Source organism: Callospermophilus lateralis, chromosome 12 (assembly GCF_048772815.1).
Source record: "Callospermophilus lateralis isolate mCalLat2 chromosome 12, mCalLat2.hap1, whole genome shotgun sequence".
NCBI lineage: Eukaryota > Metazoa > Chordata > Mammalia > Rodentia > Sciuridae > Callospermophilus > Callospermophilus lateralis.
Window position 1 is genome coordinate 73,267,656 of NC_135316.1, and position 18,524 is coordinate 73,286,179.

At 32.8% G+C, this 18,524-nt stretch overlaps 1 protein-coding gene and 1 pseudogene across 2 annotated transcripts in view; both read left to right on the plus strand.

Annotated features, from left to right (window-relative positions):
* Positions 1-18,524, plus strand: part of Rb1 (RB transcriptional corepressor 1) — a 148,012-nt gene that overhangs the window by 21,539 nt on the left and 107,949 nt on the right. For both annotated transcript variants that reach the window (XM_076871938.1, XM_076871937.1), the window contains 4 exons: positions 6,577-6,692; positions 9,639-9,758; positions 15,067-15,105; positions 16,502-16,569. In XM_076871938.1, coding sequence (XP_076728053.1) covers positions 6,577-6,692; positions 9,639-9,758; positions 15,067-15,105; positions 16,502-16,569 — 343 coding nt within the window. The remainder of the gene's footprint in view (positions 1-6,576; positions 6,693-9,638; positions 9,759-15,066; positions 15,106-16,501; positions 16,570-18,524) is intronic.
* LOC143411882 (U4 spliceosomal RNA) lies at positions 2,347-2,504 on the plus strand (annotated as a pseudogene).

An 18,524-nucleotide genomic window follows, 5' to 3' on the forward strand; every position in this document is an offset into this window, starting at 1 on the left:
GGGACTGGGGATGTGGCTCAAGCGGTAGCGTGCTCTCTTGGCATGCATGCGGCCCCGGGTTCGATCCTCAGCACCACATACAAACAAAGATGTTGTGTCTGCCGAAAACTAGAAAATAAATATTAAAAAAAAAAGAAAAGAAAATATATCTAGGATTAATGAAGAAAATGAAAACCATAGATTATTTTACCAACTCTAGAGCTAAACATTAACATTTCAATATGTATTTTTTTTGCATTTCCTTTCTTACCTTTCCCCCCCACAAAATTGGAATAAATATATACAAATAATTTTGTATTCTGTTTCCTTTTTTTCCTTAACATTTTATCTTGGATATTTTTCTGTGTCCTTCTAATTTTCTTTGAAAATTAGGAATCCTAAAACAGGACATGTTTTAGGAGTCTTAAGTTATTCTATGACATGGCTACAACATTTATTTCATTATTGTATTTTAAGATACTTAAGAATCTCCCACTATTTTTACTATTTAAATGATTCTTTGAATGTGTTACATTAAATCCCCACTCTTTAATTATTTTAAGTCAATAAGTTCTTTGATATAAAACTGAAATTTTTAAGGATTTTGATGCATATTAACAAAACATCCTTCAGTTGATACTATTCTGAGTTTTGGCATTTTTAAATACAAACAAAATATAACACAATATAATAATACAAGCATACAAAAGTATGTTTGTTGAAAAGTACTATTTTTTATTTGCAAAATGCTTGTTGTTTGTCCATATTTCTCCAAAGTTTTACTGTCTTTTGGTGATTGTTTTGGCTGAATAAAAATTGCTTTTTTTTTTAAAGAAATTTTACACTAATATTCTGAGCTGCCTTTCATATAAATTTTCAAGAAAAACATCAGTTACGGATTTTAGGTTGTAAATTGGAAAATAACGCCTGGAACTTAAAAGAATAATCAGTTGGTGAAGCAGAATGAGACATATGAACCGCCTGTAATGGGGATGATGGAGATGCTAGGGGAGTGGATAAGATTCTTGAGAAAAAGAGAATGATGAAAAACAGCCCTTGAAGTTAAGAAGCACTGAAAATGTTGTGAAATACAATTGGGGATAAGGATATTAAAACTAAGGAAAGAAGTTTTACGGGGACTGAAGGAGAAAAATTGTTAATGGTGTTAAATATTGCATTGAGACCTTTGAAGACCTAGAGAAGAACTCTGGTAAAATAGTATTGTGAGAGAGGTGTGAGGAGATTCAGTGTGTGTGCCCTATGAGAATGTATATGGTTTGTATATGAATAGTAAGAGGTGGGTGTGTTTAGTGAGGGGGAGTTTGTATATGCAGTAAGGACAGTGGCTAAATACTGTCCAGAAGTAGAAAGATGTTATGTTTGTTTTACCCTTTTTTTGCTGGTACTGGGGATTGAACCCAGGGCCTCATGCATGCTAGGCAAATACTCTACCACTGAGCTACTTCCTGGTTTTTTTATTTTGTTTGTTTTTTTAAGGGTGATGTAAGTTTATTGGAAAGCAGAAAAAGAAACCGAGAGAACTATTAGAGAAATTTCAAAAGAAAGGAGGAATTTGTAAAATCTAGGGGGATGCTGACAATGTGATCTAAAGTGGAAGGAATTCAGAGTTTTGAGAATGGAGAAGAATGTCCATTTGTCAAAATCAGAAAAGAAGAAATTTATAGGTGAATTTTCAGAGATAAAATGCATAGTCATTTTGGGGAAAACTAGAAGGTAAATGGAATTAAAAATAACTTGATGTGGAAAAGAATTAAAAATAACTTGAGGCTTTAAGTAGTGACTCTTCAACCTTTTCAATCAAATAGAAATAAAAATCAAAGTTAAGAACATAGACCTCTTGGTGAAGGTGATGAGATTAAAGATTTCAATAATGAAAATGTTAAGAATTATAATAAGGAAAATACTTAAAGAAATGGGATAATGTTAAATTGAGTGTTAGGAAATTTGGTTTTTAGGTGTGTGACCTTGCATGTCTATGTTGAGCCAGTGTTGTTAACTCTAGTCTTTAGTCTTTGAATTCATACAAGAAGAATAAAAGTTGAGATTGCCTTTCAGATAGAAAAATCTTGAATTAACTCAATTAAAAATGGACAAAAATACAAAGCTACAGTAATCAAGACATCGGTGGTTACTGGTGAAAAGGAAGACGGGTAGATCAATGGAACAGAACAGAAAATCCAGAAAGAGGGTACAGAAGGTGGCACACTTTTGTAAATCCGGTGAGCAGGGAGATTGAGACAGGAGGATTTTGAGTTCAAGGCCAGCCTTGGCAACATAGCAAGACCTGGAAACTACAGACCAATATCCCTAATGAACATAAATGCAAAATCCTTAAGAAAATATCACAGCTTTGTGCATTGGCAGTATTGTAACCAATGAGGTTTTTTCTGAGGTGCAACTATTGCTAATTAAAAACTTAAGAAAATATCACACCACATTCAAAAAACACATCAAGGAGATAATATGCCATGATTGAGTGGTTTTTATCTCAGGAATGTAAGATTGGGTCAGTAAATATAATTCACATAAATAGAATTAAGGAAAAACATCATATGATCATCTCAATAGATGCAGAAAAGGCCTTTGGTAAAATACAGCACACATTCATGTTAAAAATACTGGAGAAACTAGGGATAGAAGAAATTACTTCAATATTATAAAGGCTATATATGAAAAACCCAAAGCCAACATCATTGAGTGGAAAAAAAAACTAAAAGCATTTCCTCTAAACTCAGGAACAAGACAATGATGTTCTCTTTTACCACTTCTATTTATTTAATATAGTTCTTGAAACTCTAGCCAGAGCAATCAGCAAGAGAAGGAAGGTAAAAGGATACAAATAGGAAAAGGAGAAACCGAACTATTTCTGCTGATGACATGATCCTATATGTAGAAGACTCAAAAAATTCTACCAGAAGACTTCTAGAGCTGATGAGTGAATTCAGCAAAATAGCAGGATACAAGATCACACTCAAGAATTGATAGCTTCCCCATACTCCAATAGTTATTCATCCGAGAAAGAAATCAGGAAAACCATCCCTTTCACAATAGTCGCTAATACAAAAACAAAAACAACAGAAACCTGGAAATTAATTTAATCAAGGAAGTGAAAAACCTCTACAATGAAAATTATAAGACACTGAAGAAAGAAATTGAAGAAGACCTTAGAAGATGGAAAGACCTCCCATGTTCTTGGATAGACAGGATTAATATTGTTAAAATGTCCATACTATCAAAAGCAATATACAGATTCAATGCAATTCTTATCAGTATCCAATGATATTCTTCACAGAACTAGAAAAACCAGTACTTAAATTCATTTGGAAGAATAAAAGACTTGCAATAGCCAAAGCAATCCTCAGCAAGAAGAATGAGGCAGGGGTCATTCACAATACCTGATCTCCAGTTTTTTTGTTTTGTTTTGTTTTTATAGAGTTGTAGTAACAAAACCAGCATGGTATTGGCATCAAAATAGACATGAAAATCAATGGAATAGAATGTAAAATAGAGACAAACCCACATACTTACAGTGATCTGATACTGGACAAAGATGCCAAGAATATATGTTGGTAATGGGAAAACTGGTTAGCCGTATGTAGAAGAATGAAACAAGAGTCTTCCTTCAGAGAAGACAAATTAAAGTAGATCAAAGGTTTATGAATTAGACCAGAAATCGTGCAACTACTAGAAGAAAGCATAGGGTCAACACTGCATCATATTTTTGTGGGCACTGACGTCCTTAACATGACCCCTAAAGCTCAAGAAATAAAACCAAGAATCAATAAGTGGAATGTCATCAAATTAAAAAGCTTCTGCACAGTAATAGAAATGATTAAGAGTGTGAAGAGAGAATGGGAGACACAGAATGGGAGAAAATCTTTGCCAGCTACCCCTCTTGGGATTAATATACATAATATATAAAGAACTCAGAAAGCTTAACATAAAAAACCCCAAATAACCCAATCAGTAAATGGGCAAAAGAACTAAATATCCGTTTCTTAAAAGAAGAAATGCAAATGGCTTCATATATATGAAAAATGTTCACCTCTAGCCGTTAGGGAAATGCAAATCAAAACTAAGATTTCATTTTACTCCAGTCAGGATGGCAGTTATCAAGAACACAAATAATAATGAATGCTGATGAGGATATGGAGCAAAAGTTATACTGTTGTGGGATTGTAAATTGGTATAACCACTCTAAAAAGCAATCTGGTGATTCCTTAGAAAACAAAAAACGGAACTACCATTTGATCCTGCTATCCCATTTCTTGGTATTTATGCAAAAGAACTAAAATCAGCATACTATAGTGTTACTGCTATGTTAGTGTTTATAGCAGCACTATTCACCAGAGCCAAATTATGGAACTAGCCCAGATATGTGTCAATGATGAATGGATTAAAAAAATCTTGTGTATATACACAATGGAGTTTTACTGAGCCATAAAGAAGATTAAGTTACAGCATTTGCCATAAAAGGATGGAAATGGGTAACATCATGCTAAGTGAAATAATGCATACTCAGAAAACCAAGGGTTAAATGGTTTGAGAGAAATGTGGAAGCTAGAGCAAAATAAGGGAAAAAATAAGGGTGGGATCAGATATGATAAAGATAGGGATGATCATTTGAGTGAAAGGAAGATCTGCAAAGTAGGGGAAAAAGGGAAGAGAAAGGTAGGGGGAATGGAGACTGAAATGGAATAAATCAAATTCTATACATATATGACTTTGTCAAAATGTATCAGAAAACTAAGTATGACTATAATGCCTTAAACAACAACAACAAACACACATGCACAAGGGAGAATCCAGAAAGAGACCCACATGTGTACAATCAATTGATTTCCTACAGAGGTAAAAAGGTAATTGAACAGAGAAAGGATATTTTGCAACAAACAAACAGGAATAGATATCTATATGTAAAAAGTTTATTTCCTGTGTTGCACCGTTTTTAAGAATTAACTCAAAATGAATCAGACCCCTAGATCTAGGAGGTAACAGATTGTGTTACACAAAGATTTCCTAGATACTACTTTGAAAAAAGCATGATCCATGGAAGAAAAAAATTAATGAGATTAATCAAGATTAAAGCTTCTGCTCTTTGAAACATGCTATTTACGAAAATTAAAAGATAAACCATATCTGAAATAAAGATCACATTTTCCTCTTAGGAAAATTCCTCAAGTCCTAAAAAATCTGATAGAACATGTCATTTAGGCATTTTACATATCAAATTATCATGTATTGGATTTTGACTGTGTCCTAATAAAATTTGATGTTTTGAAAAAAGTGAATAAACAATATACTAAATTTTAGCAGCTGTAGTTACTTCATTTCCTAAAGATTAGGACAAAGAAAAAAGACTGGAATTGCAACAGACACATTGAAAGCAGTTAAGTTCACCTAATGGTACCTGAGGGAGAAGCAGCAAACCAAAAAAACATGATAAGAAATAGGCATAAAAATTCAAAAAGCATGTACATGGGGAGTTTCTATCATAGAGGCAACTTTTCACATATTAGTAGTTCCAGAGAAATTGACTATATTAACATAAACATACACATAAATTAATGTTCATTTATTTTATTAAAATAGATATTTAATAGTTGTCAAAAAAAATGAAGCAGTGCTCTTTTTGTGTTCAGTTTCAGAAAGAGTTTGTAACATATTTCCAGAATAAAATAAAATCCAGATAATTTGCACACGTTAAAATAATTTAGAACTCTTTTTTTTCTAGTATGGGGGATTGAACCCAGGGTGATCTGCTACTGAGCTATGTCCTGAGCCCTTTTTTAAAAATATAATTTTTAAAAAAATTTTGAGATAGGCTGGCTAAGTTGCAGGGCTTGAACTTACTATCCTCCTGCCTAAGCCTCCCAAGTAGCTGGGATTAGAGTCATGTACCAGGGCACTTAACTAAAATATATCAATTCTAAGAATACCATTCAATAAATTTTGACAAATATATTTACCCATGTACTCACCACATGAAGATATGGAAGTTTCTGATCAAACATAAAATTATCTTGTTCTTTTTTTCAGTCATTCCCTCATACCTCTGCACTGATCTACTTTCTGACCTTAAAGATTAGTGTTGCCTTTTCTAGAATTTCATATGAAAGGAATTACACAATATATCCTTTTGTATCTGGCTTTTTCTCAGCATAATAATACTGAGGCTTATCTGTGTTGTTAAATTTATTAGGACTTTTCCAATTGTCCAGTAACACTATTGTATGGATATATTACAATTTGTTTATTTATTTACTTTTAAAAATTTGGGTTGTTTCCAGTTTGGGGCTATTATGAATGAAGCTGCTATGAATTGGAAGTTTCTATCATAGAGACCAGCAATTCATATTCTGATCTTTCTTATAAGTTTTTTTGCTTTATAATCTAAAATTTGAATGTTTTATTAAATAAAATGAAATATTTTCATTATATGCCATTATAAGGATTTTGAAATACATTTATTTTGTTAGCTGAATAAGAAGAAATCCACATATAATACGTTTTGATAGAGCATCTAATATGTGAATGAGTTAATGAAATATTTGAACTTTTTTTTGTTGTTCCTAGGAAGGTTATATTCAAAAGAAAAAAGAACTGTGGGGAATCTGTATCTTTATTGCAGCAGTTGACCTAGATGAGATGCCATTCACTTTCACTGAGCTGCAGAAAAACATAGAAACAAGGTAAAATTTCTTACATAAATTTAGGCCTCTGCTTTTAAAGAAAACTACTTTTGGACTCTTAATAGACTTAGGAAATTAAAAAGAAATGCTAAAATTAAGTAAAACATAAAGGAATAGGTCAAATAGTAAATTGTCATTCTCTCAAGGATCCTTTAATGAAAGCTTATTCATGCTGCATCTCTCTCTTTTTTTTTTAAAGAGAGAGAGAGAGAGAGAATTTTTTAATATTTGGTTTTTTTTTAGTTTTTGACGGGCACACCATCTTTGTTTGTATGTGGTGCTGAGGATCGAACCCGGGCTGCACGCATGCCAGGCAAGCGTGCTACCGCTTGAGCCACATCCCCAGCCCATGCTGCATCTCCTAAAAATTTTGTAGTTTGTGTCCTGGCAAAATTTTTGTCTCTCATTGTTCATCTGTAGACTTAATTATAGTTGTTGATAAATTGGACAAAAAAAGAAAAGATCTATAAAATAGGTTTATTATATATTAAAACCTTTATAAGAGTGATATCTTTTAAAGGAATTTAGAGAAGATTTATTAAGATTTAAGATTTTAATATAATAGTTATTATAATTACATACATTTTTCAGTCTACTATGTATTTAGACTACTGTATGTATAGAAGTACTTGACTTGGTAATTACTTAATATTTTGTTGAGTTTATAAGATTTAGAAGAGTGTATTAATTTGTTTCCAGTGATTCATGAACTTTGTGTTGAGAAATCTTCCAGGACTCTCAGTCATTCATTTGCAGCATATTTACAGAATACAATAGTAAATAATTTGAACAGTTGGATGGCTGTATGTTTCTTCTTGAATTAAACATAATTGGTGTATTATTTAAATGAGTTAGATTAAATTGTTATATATTATGACACTTTTTTACTATCTTTAAATAAAATGTGGAAACAAAGGCATTGTGTATTCATAAATATGCAAAATAATAGAAATAACATAAATAGTTCATAGAGTTAAATCCAGAACTACAGGCATTAACACTCTGTTCTCTCCCTCTCTTTCTTCCTTTTCTCCTTCTCTTAAGTTACCCTAGAAAAAGAAGACTTTGTTACAACAACTCAGTTTTTGTGGTACTCCACGGACAGATAGCTGTTATACTTCATAAAAGCAGAAACTGAGTGTGGTTCTTTAATAAATTCTGTTCTGGGGCCATGCATGATGGCACACACCTGTAATCCCAACAACTCAGGATGGTGAGGCAGGAGGATTATAAATTTGAGGCCAGCCTGGGCAGAGACCATCTCAAAATAAATACTATTCTAAAGCTGATTTTTTTTCCTCTGGACACTGCATATTTACTCCATTCTCTTTTATCTTCTAATCAACATCCTGATATTCTCTTTTTTCTATCATTTCTACTCCATCTTTATTTGTTTTTCCATAAAACTTGTGTGGCTGCCCACATCCCTTATATAGGATTGGAACTTTTAATAACGTTTTTGGGATTCTGGTCCACCTGCTGATTAACTGAAGCTTTTTTATTTCCCCCTCCTTTTTAAAAATGAAGTCACACTGTTTTGCCCTGATTTATCTCAAACTCCTGGACTCAAATAGTCCTCCCACTTCAGTCTCCACAAGGTGCTGGGACTAAAGGTGTGCACCATTGCACCTGGTTTAGGTGAAGCTTTCTTTGGTTGCTGGGCAGCCTGTAATTGGATCCAGTGAAAATTCTTTGGTTCATTTAGCTGCTTTGGCCTAATTATTTATGCAAAATTAGTTAGAAATTAGTGTATGAGATGCAGTTGATAATTGCTATCTTGAATACCCTATTAAAAATGTATTCACTGATGTTTCAAAGATTAATTTTTATAGAAAACAATAATGAATGACCTAAAGTCATTACTTAATCAAATTAAAATTTTCATCAGCTTTACTTTTCCCTTCTCCAGTAATTCAGTCCTAAAACCATTGGTAGGGCAAAGAATGTGTCATGTGTACATCTGTGTCAGGGGAATATTGAGGGGCCTGGAGAAGATATCAGAGCCAAAAAGGGACCTAGAGAAGATGTCAGAGCCAAAGAAGGGGTCCACATGGGGAGGGGTGTTCACATGGATATGTGAGGGGCAACCTAATGTGAGCAGTTTGGTATGTAATGTCAGATACCAAGCAGAATAGATGGGCAGCCAGTCTAAGAGTTAAATACAAGGGAGGGCAACCTAGTGTGGGGAGTCAGAGTACCAGGCTGAAGTAGATGTCCACTTGAAGGGGTGGGCCATCCAGAAAATGGAGTCAGTCTGAGAGTGTCCACATGGGGGAGTAGGTGACTTTAGAGATGGGTGGTGGTTACTTATGGGTAGATTAAACACTAAACACTTGGAATGTCTTTACTTCTTGTGTTTTAATTGTAATATGATTTTGTGTTGAAATCAGATAAATTGAAGTGAATCTAAGGCCTTGTGCATTCTAGAAACTCATGATGTTTAAATTGTACAAATATAGGGTGACTATAGATAGTGATTACATATGTACAGTATATCTCAGAAAGCTAGAAGAAAGAATTTTTAATGTTTTCACCATATAGAAGTGATAAATGTTTGAGGCGATAGATATGTATTGAAACATCACATGGTACACATTAATATGTATAATTTTTGTGATTTTAGTTGAAAAGACAACTTCAATTTAAAAAATCCATACAGATAGATTTACAAATAAATATAAATGCATGTGTCCCTTCATAACCACCCCCCTTTTTTTTTTCCTCAACCCTAAGTTTATTTAAGTATAGGTAGGTAGATGTTAGGACATGGGTTGAAGGCTAGTTTTTTCCTCTTTAAATTCTAGTAAAATGCAAAAAATAATTCTTTCTAAAGCACATGATAATAATTTGGAATAGAGCTAATAATCCTTTGCATTGATATGTATCTTCTTTGAAAATGAAATAAAACAAAATTTGACAGATTGATTTTTTTTCTTTGCTTTATAGTGTCTATAAATTCTTTGATTTACTAAAAGAAATTGATACCAGTACGAAAGTTGATAATGCTGTGTCAAGACTCTTGAAGAAGTATGATGTATTGTGTGCACTCTACAGTAAATTAGAAAGGTAATAAAGAATTTTATTAGGGTTATTGTACCCTGATTTTTTATGTCTTTGTTCATAATTACAATCTATCTGATAATGATAATATATTTAGTAAAGTTATTAATTATTACCCCTTAAACATGTCCCTTTTGCTCTTAATTTCTTATTCTTAGCTATCTTCTTTATCTAGTCATATGTATATTCTGAATGTTTCTTCCAAATTGTTTCATTATCCCTTTGTGTCTCATTTATTTTCTCAAGGTTTAAGCTTAGTTCCTATTTTAGCTTTATCTGCGAGGAGACCTAGTTCTGAATAGTGACCAAAATTTTAATGTCTTTCCAAGATATTCATTTAGAAAGCGGGGGAAATGGCCATGGAAGGTATATGTGACCTGTATGACCAAGTTATGATTTGTGCTCATGTTGGTGATCTAGAAGAGATTTCACCATTACTGTTCAACTTAGAGAATAAGAAATAAGCTTGAATTAAGTTTTTATAGTCTTTTCATCCAGACTGTAGTCTTCTAATCCAAGCACTGTAGCCCTTAATATGGCATATATCTGTTCCTTTGCTTGTGTGAGAGCTCATTAAATTTGAGTGCCTGTAAAAATTAATGTTTTAGCTAAATAAGCAATTCTGTAATAGAATAGTTAGGGAGAAGGGAAGAAAGGAAAAGAGCTGTGTGTCCTTAAATATTCTGGGAGAATGAGTATGGAGACAAGGCTGGAAAGAAACATCTTCTCAGAAGCATGCACCTTTTTTCCCCCCTTTTTTCTTAATTTGTATGTCACTAAAACTTCAGAAATGAGATAAGGATGAGAAAAATAGAGAGAAACACAAATACAAAACAACAACAAAATTGGCCTAGGTCTTGAGGGAATGTCTTTACTTCTTCTTGTGTTTTAATTGTAATATAATAGCAATTGACCATATCCCCCACCTTCTTGAAGTAGAAGCTTTCTGCTTAGGGAACTTTTTATTATTAAAGAAATGACTTAAGTAATTACATAAGAAATTTGAATTAATTATAGAATACTTAGCACAGAAAAGTATTAGTAAAAAAATACCAATCAACCAAAATTTTAGTGTTAATAGATAATCACTTTTTATGCTTCTTAGGATATCATTTTATGTTATATTGATCATATTGATTTGTATATAGTTCCTTTATCATTTACTAGTGACTTATAATTCTTCTTTCTGTCCTTTAAATTTTTTATAACCACTTAGTTCATATCTGGGAGCTTATCATAAGAATATGATCCCAAATGTAAAAAGAAGCTGTAGAGATTTTTGTCACAATATTATTTAGAATAATGAAAAAATGGAAACAGTGTTTTTATATATATATATATATATATATATATATATATATATATATATATATAACTGAAGTTAAACAATAAAACATTATAAGTATAATCTAGACATAAAACAGTAAAATTAAGGATTGGGGATGTAGCTCAGTAGTAGAGTGCTTGCCTAGTATGCATGAAGTTCTAGATTCATTCCCCAGCATTACAAAAAGGAAAAAAAGTATAGTTATAAAATGAATTTTGATGAGTGAGGACCAACATGCTTCTAATGTTAATTAAATAAAAGAGAACATACTAGGATTATGTATAAGGAAGTCAATGCATATGAAGTCATAGTCATGTTCTGTAACTGTGTGTAAGGAAGAAACCCAGATCACTAATGCATTTCTTTCATAATAAAAAGTTCCCTAAGCAGAATGAGATGATTGGAAAGAAGTTGACCAGAATTTTAATTGATGTTTTCCCTGGTAAGGAGGATGTATTACCTCTATAATGAAAAAAGAGGCAAGAACTTCTTTAAGCCAGTTGTTAAAAAAAAAATCTGTTCTATACAGATTAGTATTTTAAAAATCTATAATCATCAGATTATTTCTAGACAGACAATTTTGGGGCTAGGGCTGGTTTAGGGCACAGTCCTTATTTTTTTTTCCAGCCATAATAATTAAAAAAAAATTTAGTTGTAGATGGAAACAATACCTTTGTTTTATTTATTTATTTTTATGTGGTACTGAGGACTGAACCCAGTGCCTCACTTGTGCCAGGCAAGCGCACTGCTACTGAGCTACAATTCCAGTGCTAGCCATAATAATTTTAATTGGCTACTTCTAGATTGTTTTACTTGGTTGTCTGAGATTAGGAATCTTCTTTGATGGTAGTTTCTGTTTTACTTTTTTTCAACCCCTTCTGCTGATAAATTTGTATTTGATTCTCCTGGAGACTTAGGGAGAGTTAAAGTGGAATAACCTAATAGGTATTTCACACTTTACAGTTTACTTTGTTTAGGGGTTTGCCATCTTTTCTATAAATGGGAAGCAATGATCAATAAGTAAATCAAGTAAGCTGGCATTTTTATTCTTATATTCAGATTTATGTTAAGATTCTATTAAAAACATATTTATTTCATGTCTATATTTTGAGGGGTTTAAGTAGTTAGTATGAAAGGATGGGGATATGATGTCCTCCCAAAAAAGGGAAACTGTAGTTGGGCTTTTTGGAGAAGAGAAGGGACTCTTTTGAGTCAGTCAGATTTGAATTCCAATTTAGGCTCCAACTTGTCATGTATGATCTTGGATCCAAGTTTAGTGTTTAGTTTTCTAATTATATATTAAGCTGATGATAGTGCCTATCTGTTCTAATACATATAGTGAGATAATGCATAGACCTGGGTTTGAGCCTCAGCACCACATATAAATAAATAAATAAATAAATAAAGGCATTGTGTCCAACTGCAACTAAAAAATAAATATTTTTTAAAAAATTTTATGCCCTTTAAAGAAACACTGCATATTCTATCCCTTCCTTATACAGTTACAATGTACATCAACCACCCGAGACAAAGTTACTGAATTCATCATTTCCTGAACTTACAGGCTACTTGTATGTATTTATGGTACTAGAAATGGGAATTTTTGACCCACCAACAGTAGAAAGAAAATTAGGCAGAGAGTACAAATATACAAGCAAGACTGTTTGGGGAGTTTTACCTAAGGACAGGGGGAGACTGTAATGAAGGGAGAGAAAAATCAGAAGAAGAAAAGACCAGCTTTTTATCAAGTAGCTGAGATGGGAAAGATCCTTGGAGGTTTCTAGGTGCCATCCTACGTCTGGTCTCTGATTTGTTATTAAGAATAGGAGAGAAAGAAAAGGCAAATTCCATACATTATAAGAGTTGAAGAATAGGAAAAGATTTCTAATAAAAGGTTTTTATCCTCAGATCTTATCTGTTTTCTTGTCCCTATAATGGTCCCTGTCTGTCTCATTCTCCCCTGATAGATTTTATTCTTCTTCCTAAGGGGAAAAGGACAAAATCTTCTCAATCTTCTTATAGTTACTTTAGACCTATACATGGGTGTTGATCCTAGCTATCCCTGGAGATTATAAAAAATCTCTCCCTGCCTGAACTAAAGGGGACAAATTGGAGGTGCAAACTTAGTCTGGGATGAGTTGAAAACTAAGAGGAAATGTCAGCTTAACTTGGAAACAAGTAAAGCCTGGAAGACACAAATTTTATAAGCATATTAAAAAGGCAAGGCCCTAATATCAGAAATAGGGTAATGGGGACTAATGGTCCTAAAAATGGTAGAAGCTAAATAAGATTAGGAAGTATTTGTTATTTGTCTTCCATAATCCTTTCTTATAAGGATTTCCTTTTATATAAAACGAAATCAGATTTCCTTTTATATCTCACTAATGTTAAGCTCTGCTTCTCCTGAAATGTTACCCGAATCCAACAGGTAGAGTTTAAGAATGCACAAATCCTTTCCCCTTCTGCCAATAAGAAATCTAATGCTCTTCTATTTTTGATCAAAGTAACGGCCAAGGAATTTAGTAAGAACTGTAGGCCATTGAGTGTACCTGCCCTATCTTTTTAAATTATTTCCCCCTCTCTGTCTTTATTTTAAAGGTCCTAGTTTAGCATTAGTTAAGCTTTTAGTGTTACTTTATGGTAAATAAGCTGTCTCAGGGAGCAAGCAATGTCACTACCTCTATAACCCCTGCAAGAATCTAGGTGTATAGCATGCTTAAATGGGTGTACTGGAGTCCTGGGTTTGTTTTAACTTGTTATTTGTGTAGATATTCCCAAATCAGTTTAGAGAACTCATTAACTATGCTGCTATTGTTCTCAAGCCATTGACCATTTTTTGGGTCACAACATGTGCCTATTTGTAGAAATATGCTACTGGTCTTGGGATGGGTCCCAACTTTGGGATTAAGATCCCTGAAGTCAAATCTAGGCTTTTTTGTTTGACTTTTATCCCTGTAATAACACATTTGCTTTTTATTATACTTGCCCTACTGGGTATTTAAGAGAAAATAGTACTTACATTTGCCCAAAATCAGCCTTTTTTCCTTCTTACCGTTAAGGTCAATTGAAACTCCTCAGGGATTATTTTAGGGTCTCTTGACTCCTTTTGTTTTTTCCTCTACCAGTTGTACCATCTGCCTGGATGGGTAAGGGTCTTACTGGCCATGTGGCTTCTCTTGGAAATATTAGGAACATTTCTCTCTCTAATTACCCTCCTCTTTACAGACTACATTGGTTGGCTCCTGGTCTCCAAGGTTTTTGAGATCACCCTGAGAGGGAGTTTGGGTGACTCACCAGTGTTCCAGGGCCATTTAGAGGAATTTTGTTGTCCCGTGGGTCCTGGCTGACCTTGGAGAGCCAAAATATTGACTGCCCTCTTAGTCTTGTTATTCTCTTGATTTTCACCTCAAAATCTCAGTTTGTTGAATACCCAAAAGGCCAGTTACTTTTATCCCATTACAAAATATTAAGTGATATAAATAAATCCCCATCCAGTTTTGTTGTATTTTCATATGAGATAATTTAGCCTTAACTTTACTAGCCTTGGTTCAGCAGGGACTTTTTTTTTCTGTCTTATTAGTACCTTTTTCTGATGAGTTATTGGAGAGATTAACTGTAATACCAAAGCCTGTTAATTATAGGGTAGACTGTATGACTATATGTGACTATTAGCTAAATAGTCATTAGTTATGACCTGATCTGGATTCTAAGCAGATCATCAATTATAAAATATATTTTGAGTTAAAAAGAGCATGTGGATCCAGTCCTTTTCTAATTAGATATTACAGTGATATGATATGTCACAAATTGGGAAAACCTACTTAGTTTCATTATTCTATATGTGTTTTTGTTTTCAAAATGTGTATTTCTTAAAGTAAGATGAATAATGTATGATAACATTGCTATGATTTCTGTATTATGAAAATATTTTTTAAATAACTTTAAAAAAACCACCACGATGTTAATAAAATTATTTCTTCTTTTTAGGACATGTGAACGTATCTATTTGACACAACCCACCAGTTCGTAAGTAGTTTAGAGCATATTACATTTTGGTTTTTTTAAAAAAGGGTTTTCTGGAATAGTCACAGACATTGATAACATTAAGGTTAGTTTGGTTGATGATAGTTTCATGGGGGAAGAGATGTCTCTGAAAAAGGTCCAAGGAGTTTCCAGAGAGAAGGGGGATCTTGACTCAGGACCAGTGGGGTTTGTGGCATACATGAATGAAGACAATGTCAGCTTGTGTCAGTCAAAGGCACACACAGAGGTTTATTTAGGAAAATGTTCAGAGGTTTATTTAGGTATATATTCAAGGGAGAATGGTGGCAATCTCAAGAGAGATGCCTTTGGTTTAAGGAGTATGAATTCAAGGTAGAATTCGGGCTATCTGTAGAGGGAAAGATAGCAATCCCTTGGGATGGACATTGATATTTATAGAGGAGTAGACATTAATATTTATAGAGGGATGGTTGCTGGGGGATGGACTAGATGTAGAATTAGGGTGGAGTTACATAGTTTCAGGCCAGTTTTCCCTGTACTTGGGCATTGCTCTCATGTTACAAGGGCATGGGTCAGGGGCATCTAGCCAAGAGTGTGTTGCTCAGGAATTGTAGTTGTCATGTCAGTGGTTTATGGGCACTTCCTCTGAGACTCAGAATCTCTTCCTTTGTCCCCAAAGGCTACTTTATAAGTTAAGGTCATAAAGTCCTATATAGGTGATTTATCCTGTAAATAAATACATGCCTCATGCTACAAAGGAGAACTAATAACGTGGAAATTGATTCAGTGAAACATTCGCTAACTCTGAGGAAAAAATTCAGTTCTTAGATTAAATCTTTACTGATGTTCTCTCACAGATACTTTATTGACAAGGCAGCATAATTTTGTGTATGAATAAATTTAAAGATTTATCTTAAAATTTCCAAATTATTTTTAAAAATGTATAATGCATTCTCTAACAGTATACCCATGTGGAGCTCCAGAAATTTTCTTTGGAAGCAGAATGAGTAGGATAGGAGATATTCTGCCCCACTGAAGTACAGTATTGAAGATGACTGATATAAAGGGAAATTGTATAGATAGGTTGCTGAAGAATGAGTCCAGTGCCTCACACATGCCAGGCAAGCCCGCTACCACTGAGCCACAACCCCAGCCATCCTTTATATATTTTTAAATAACAATTCAGATATTTAGTATTTCCTTTACAAAGTGTATGCTGTTCTATGGGCTAAATATAATATCTTGGTCGAAACATCAATTGAATTGAGATAGAGTCCGGTATCAATTGAGCATTAAAAATAGACTATGCACTTAACTCAGTCCTGTAATTAAATCAAAACAAAGCAGATCACTCCAAAGGCATAGTTGAAAACCTTTGTCAGTATTAAATTTTTTTTTCTTCTTTCTATTTATTTACTAGGGTATCTACTGAAGTAAGTTCTGTGTTGGTGCTGAAAGTTTCTTGGATCACATTTTTACTAGCTAAAGGTAAATTCACTATGTTTATGCTGATGTTTTAAATGCAGTAATGAAATTGGTGTTCTTTTGGATTAAGTGCAAAAATCTACTTCCTACTTCATTCTTAGAGTATTATGGATTATTAACTGCTACAACTTCTTAGTAATAATAATAACAGAAACAACTTTGGACTTTTTTTGACCTTCCTTCCTTCCTTCCTTGTTTTTTTTTTTTTCCTCCTGTGCCAGGGATTGAACCTAGAGCTCTGATGCATGGTAGACAAGCACTCTTTGATTTTCTAGGGTAAAGATTTACTATCTTATAAAAATGATATTTGCATATGATAAATAAGTTAAGCAGTACAGTAAGGTGCAAAGAAAAATTATGCAAAGTAAACTCAAGAATAACCATCATTAAATTGTGTAATTATTATTTCAGGTATATCTTTGTATATGATTTTGTTTAAAAAATGAGTAGGTGAGTGCATCCATAAACATGGTTTTTTAAAATGGGATTATACTATAGTGTAATCTTTAAAATATAAAATCTAATTTTACTGAACTTATACAGAAGAAAAGATGTTGCTTGAATTAACCAAATTGTTTTGTCACTTTAAGTAGATTGTTTCTTAAAATATTTCTCTGAAGATTATGAAAAAGAGTTATGAAAAAATTGGAATTTTTATTGGAATTTTTATTTTCTTTACCTTCATATTTTGGTTTGAAGCAATATATATTAATGCACTTTGAAGAACAAAGTCCTGTCACCTTCCATCTCCCCACTTCAAGATTAGTTAATTTTATTATTATTTCATCATCAAAGATTATAACATTTGTATTCTATCTGTAATTATAATTGTTACACTTGGTTTGTCTCAGTTCTGTATCCTAAGTTTACCATAATTCCTTTATTACAGCTTTTTCATTTCTATTCTTTATTCTGATTCATTTCTTAGTTGGTTAGATTTTACCATTGAGGATTTTTTTTTTTCCTCAGTAGTCCTTTTGGTTTTGTTTCTTTCCAGCCCTGTTTTTTGGCATTAAACATTGTTGTTAAATATGAGATTAGCTTAATTTCCCCTCTTCATTAGTTCCTGAATACTTGAAGAATTCTGTTTCTCTCTCTCTCTCTCTCTCTCTCTCTCTCTCTTAAACTGAAGGGTTAGTAGTTTTTACCAGGATGTCTCTTGATTTTTATTATTCTACCTTAATTTTTCTCAGAACACGATGTTTCTTTTTAAATTGGAGGGTTTGCTCTTTTCAGAGAAATCTTACTAACCTGTATTTTAAAATATTATTCTATTCAATTAAGTTATTCTCTTTTGTTTCAGATACATTAACTGTCTTACATTGGATTGTTTTTGTCTTCCTTTTTTACTATCTTCTCCTATTTTATTCTAATCTTTTGTCTTTTTCTTGTGTGTTGACTGTTTTTATCTCAAGTCCTTCTGTTTTCATCTAAACTGTTTTTGTAATGATGTTGTTTGGTTCTTAGTTTCTTCTTAACTGTCCAGTCCCTTATTTTTATAATATGAATTCATTAAGATCTTGGTGCAAGAACTCATATAGGTCATTTTCCTCTTTTAGATTCTCTTCCACATTGGATTCTCTGATTTTTTTTCTCTTTTTATGTTATGATTCTACTTTTTTCTTTTCTAGAATATGTTTGCATAATGTCTGTGTTTTTCTTCCTTATCTTGCTGGGACTTTATGTGGCTAACTCTGACTTCTTATTTTCTCTGATGTAGTATGAGTGAATTTCCCTTCAGACACCTTGTATTTTATCTGTGATGTGTTTGTATTCCTCAGAGAATTATAGTATGTCAGTAGGTATTTTTATTATACCAAGCTTTATTCAGAAGGTAAGGGAGAAAGTAGAGATGTTTTGTTTGTTTGTTTGTTTTGTGGTTTTTTTTTTTTTTTTGAGTTTTTGTTAGAATGTCTATAATTCCTTCTTCTAAAACAGGATTGTGTTGGGATTCAGAT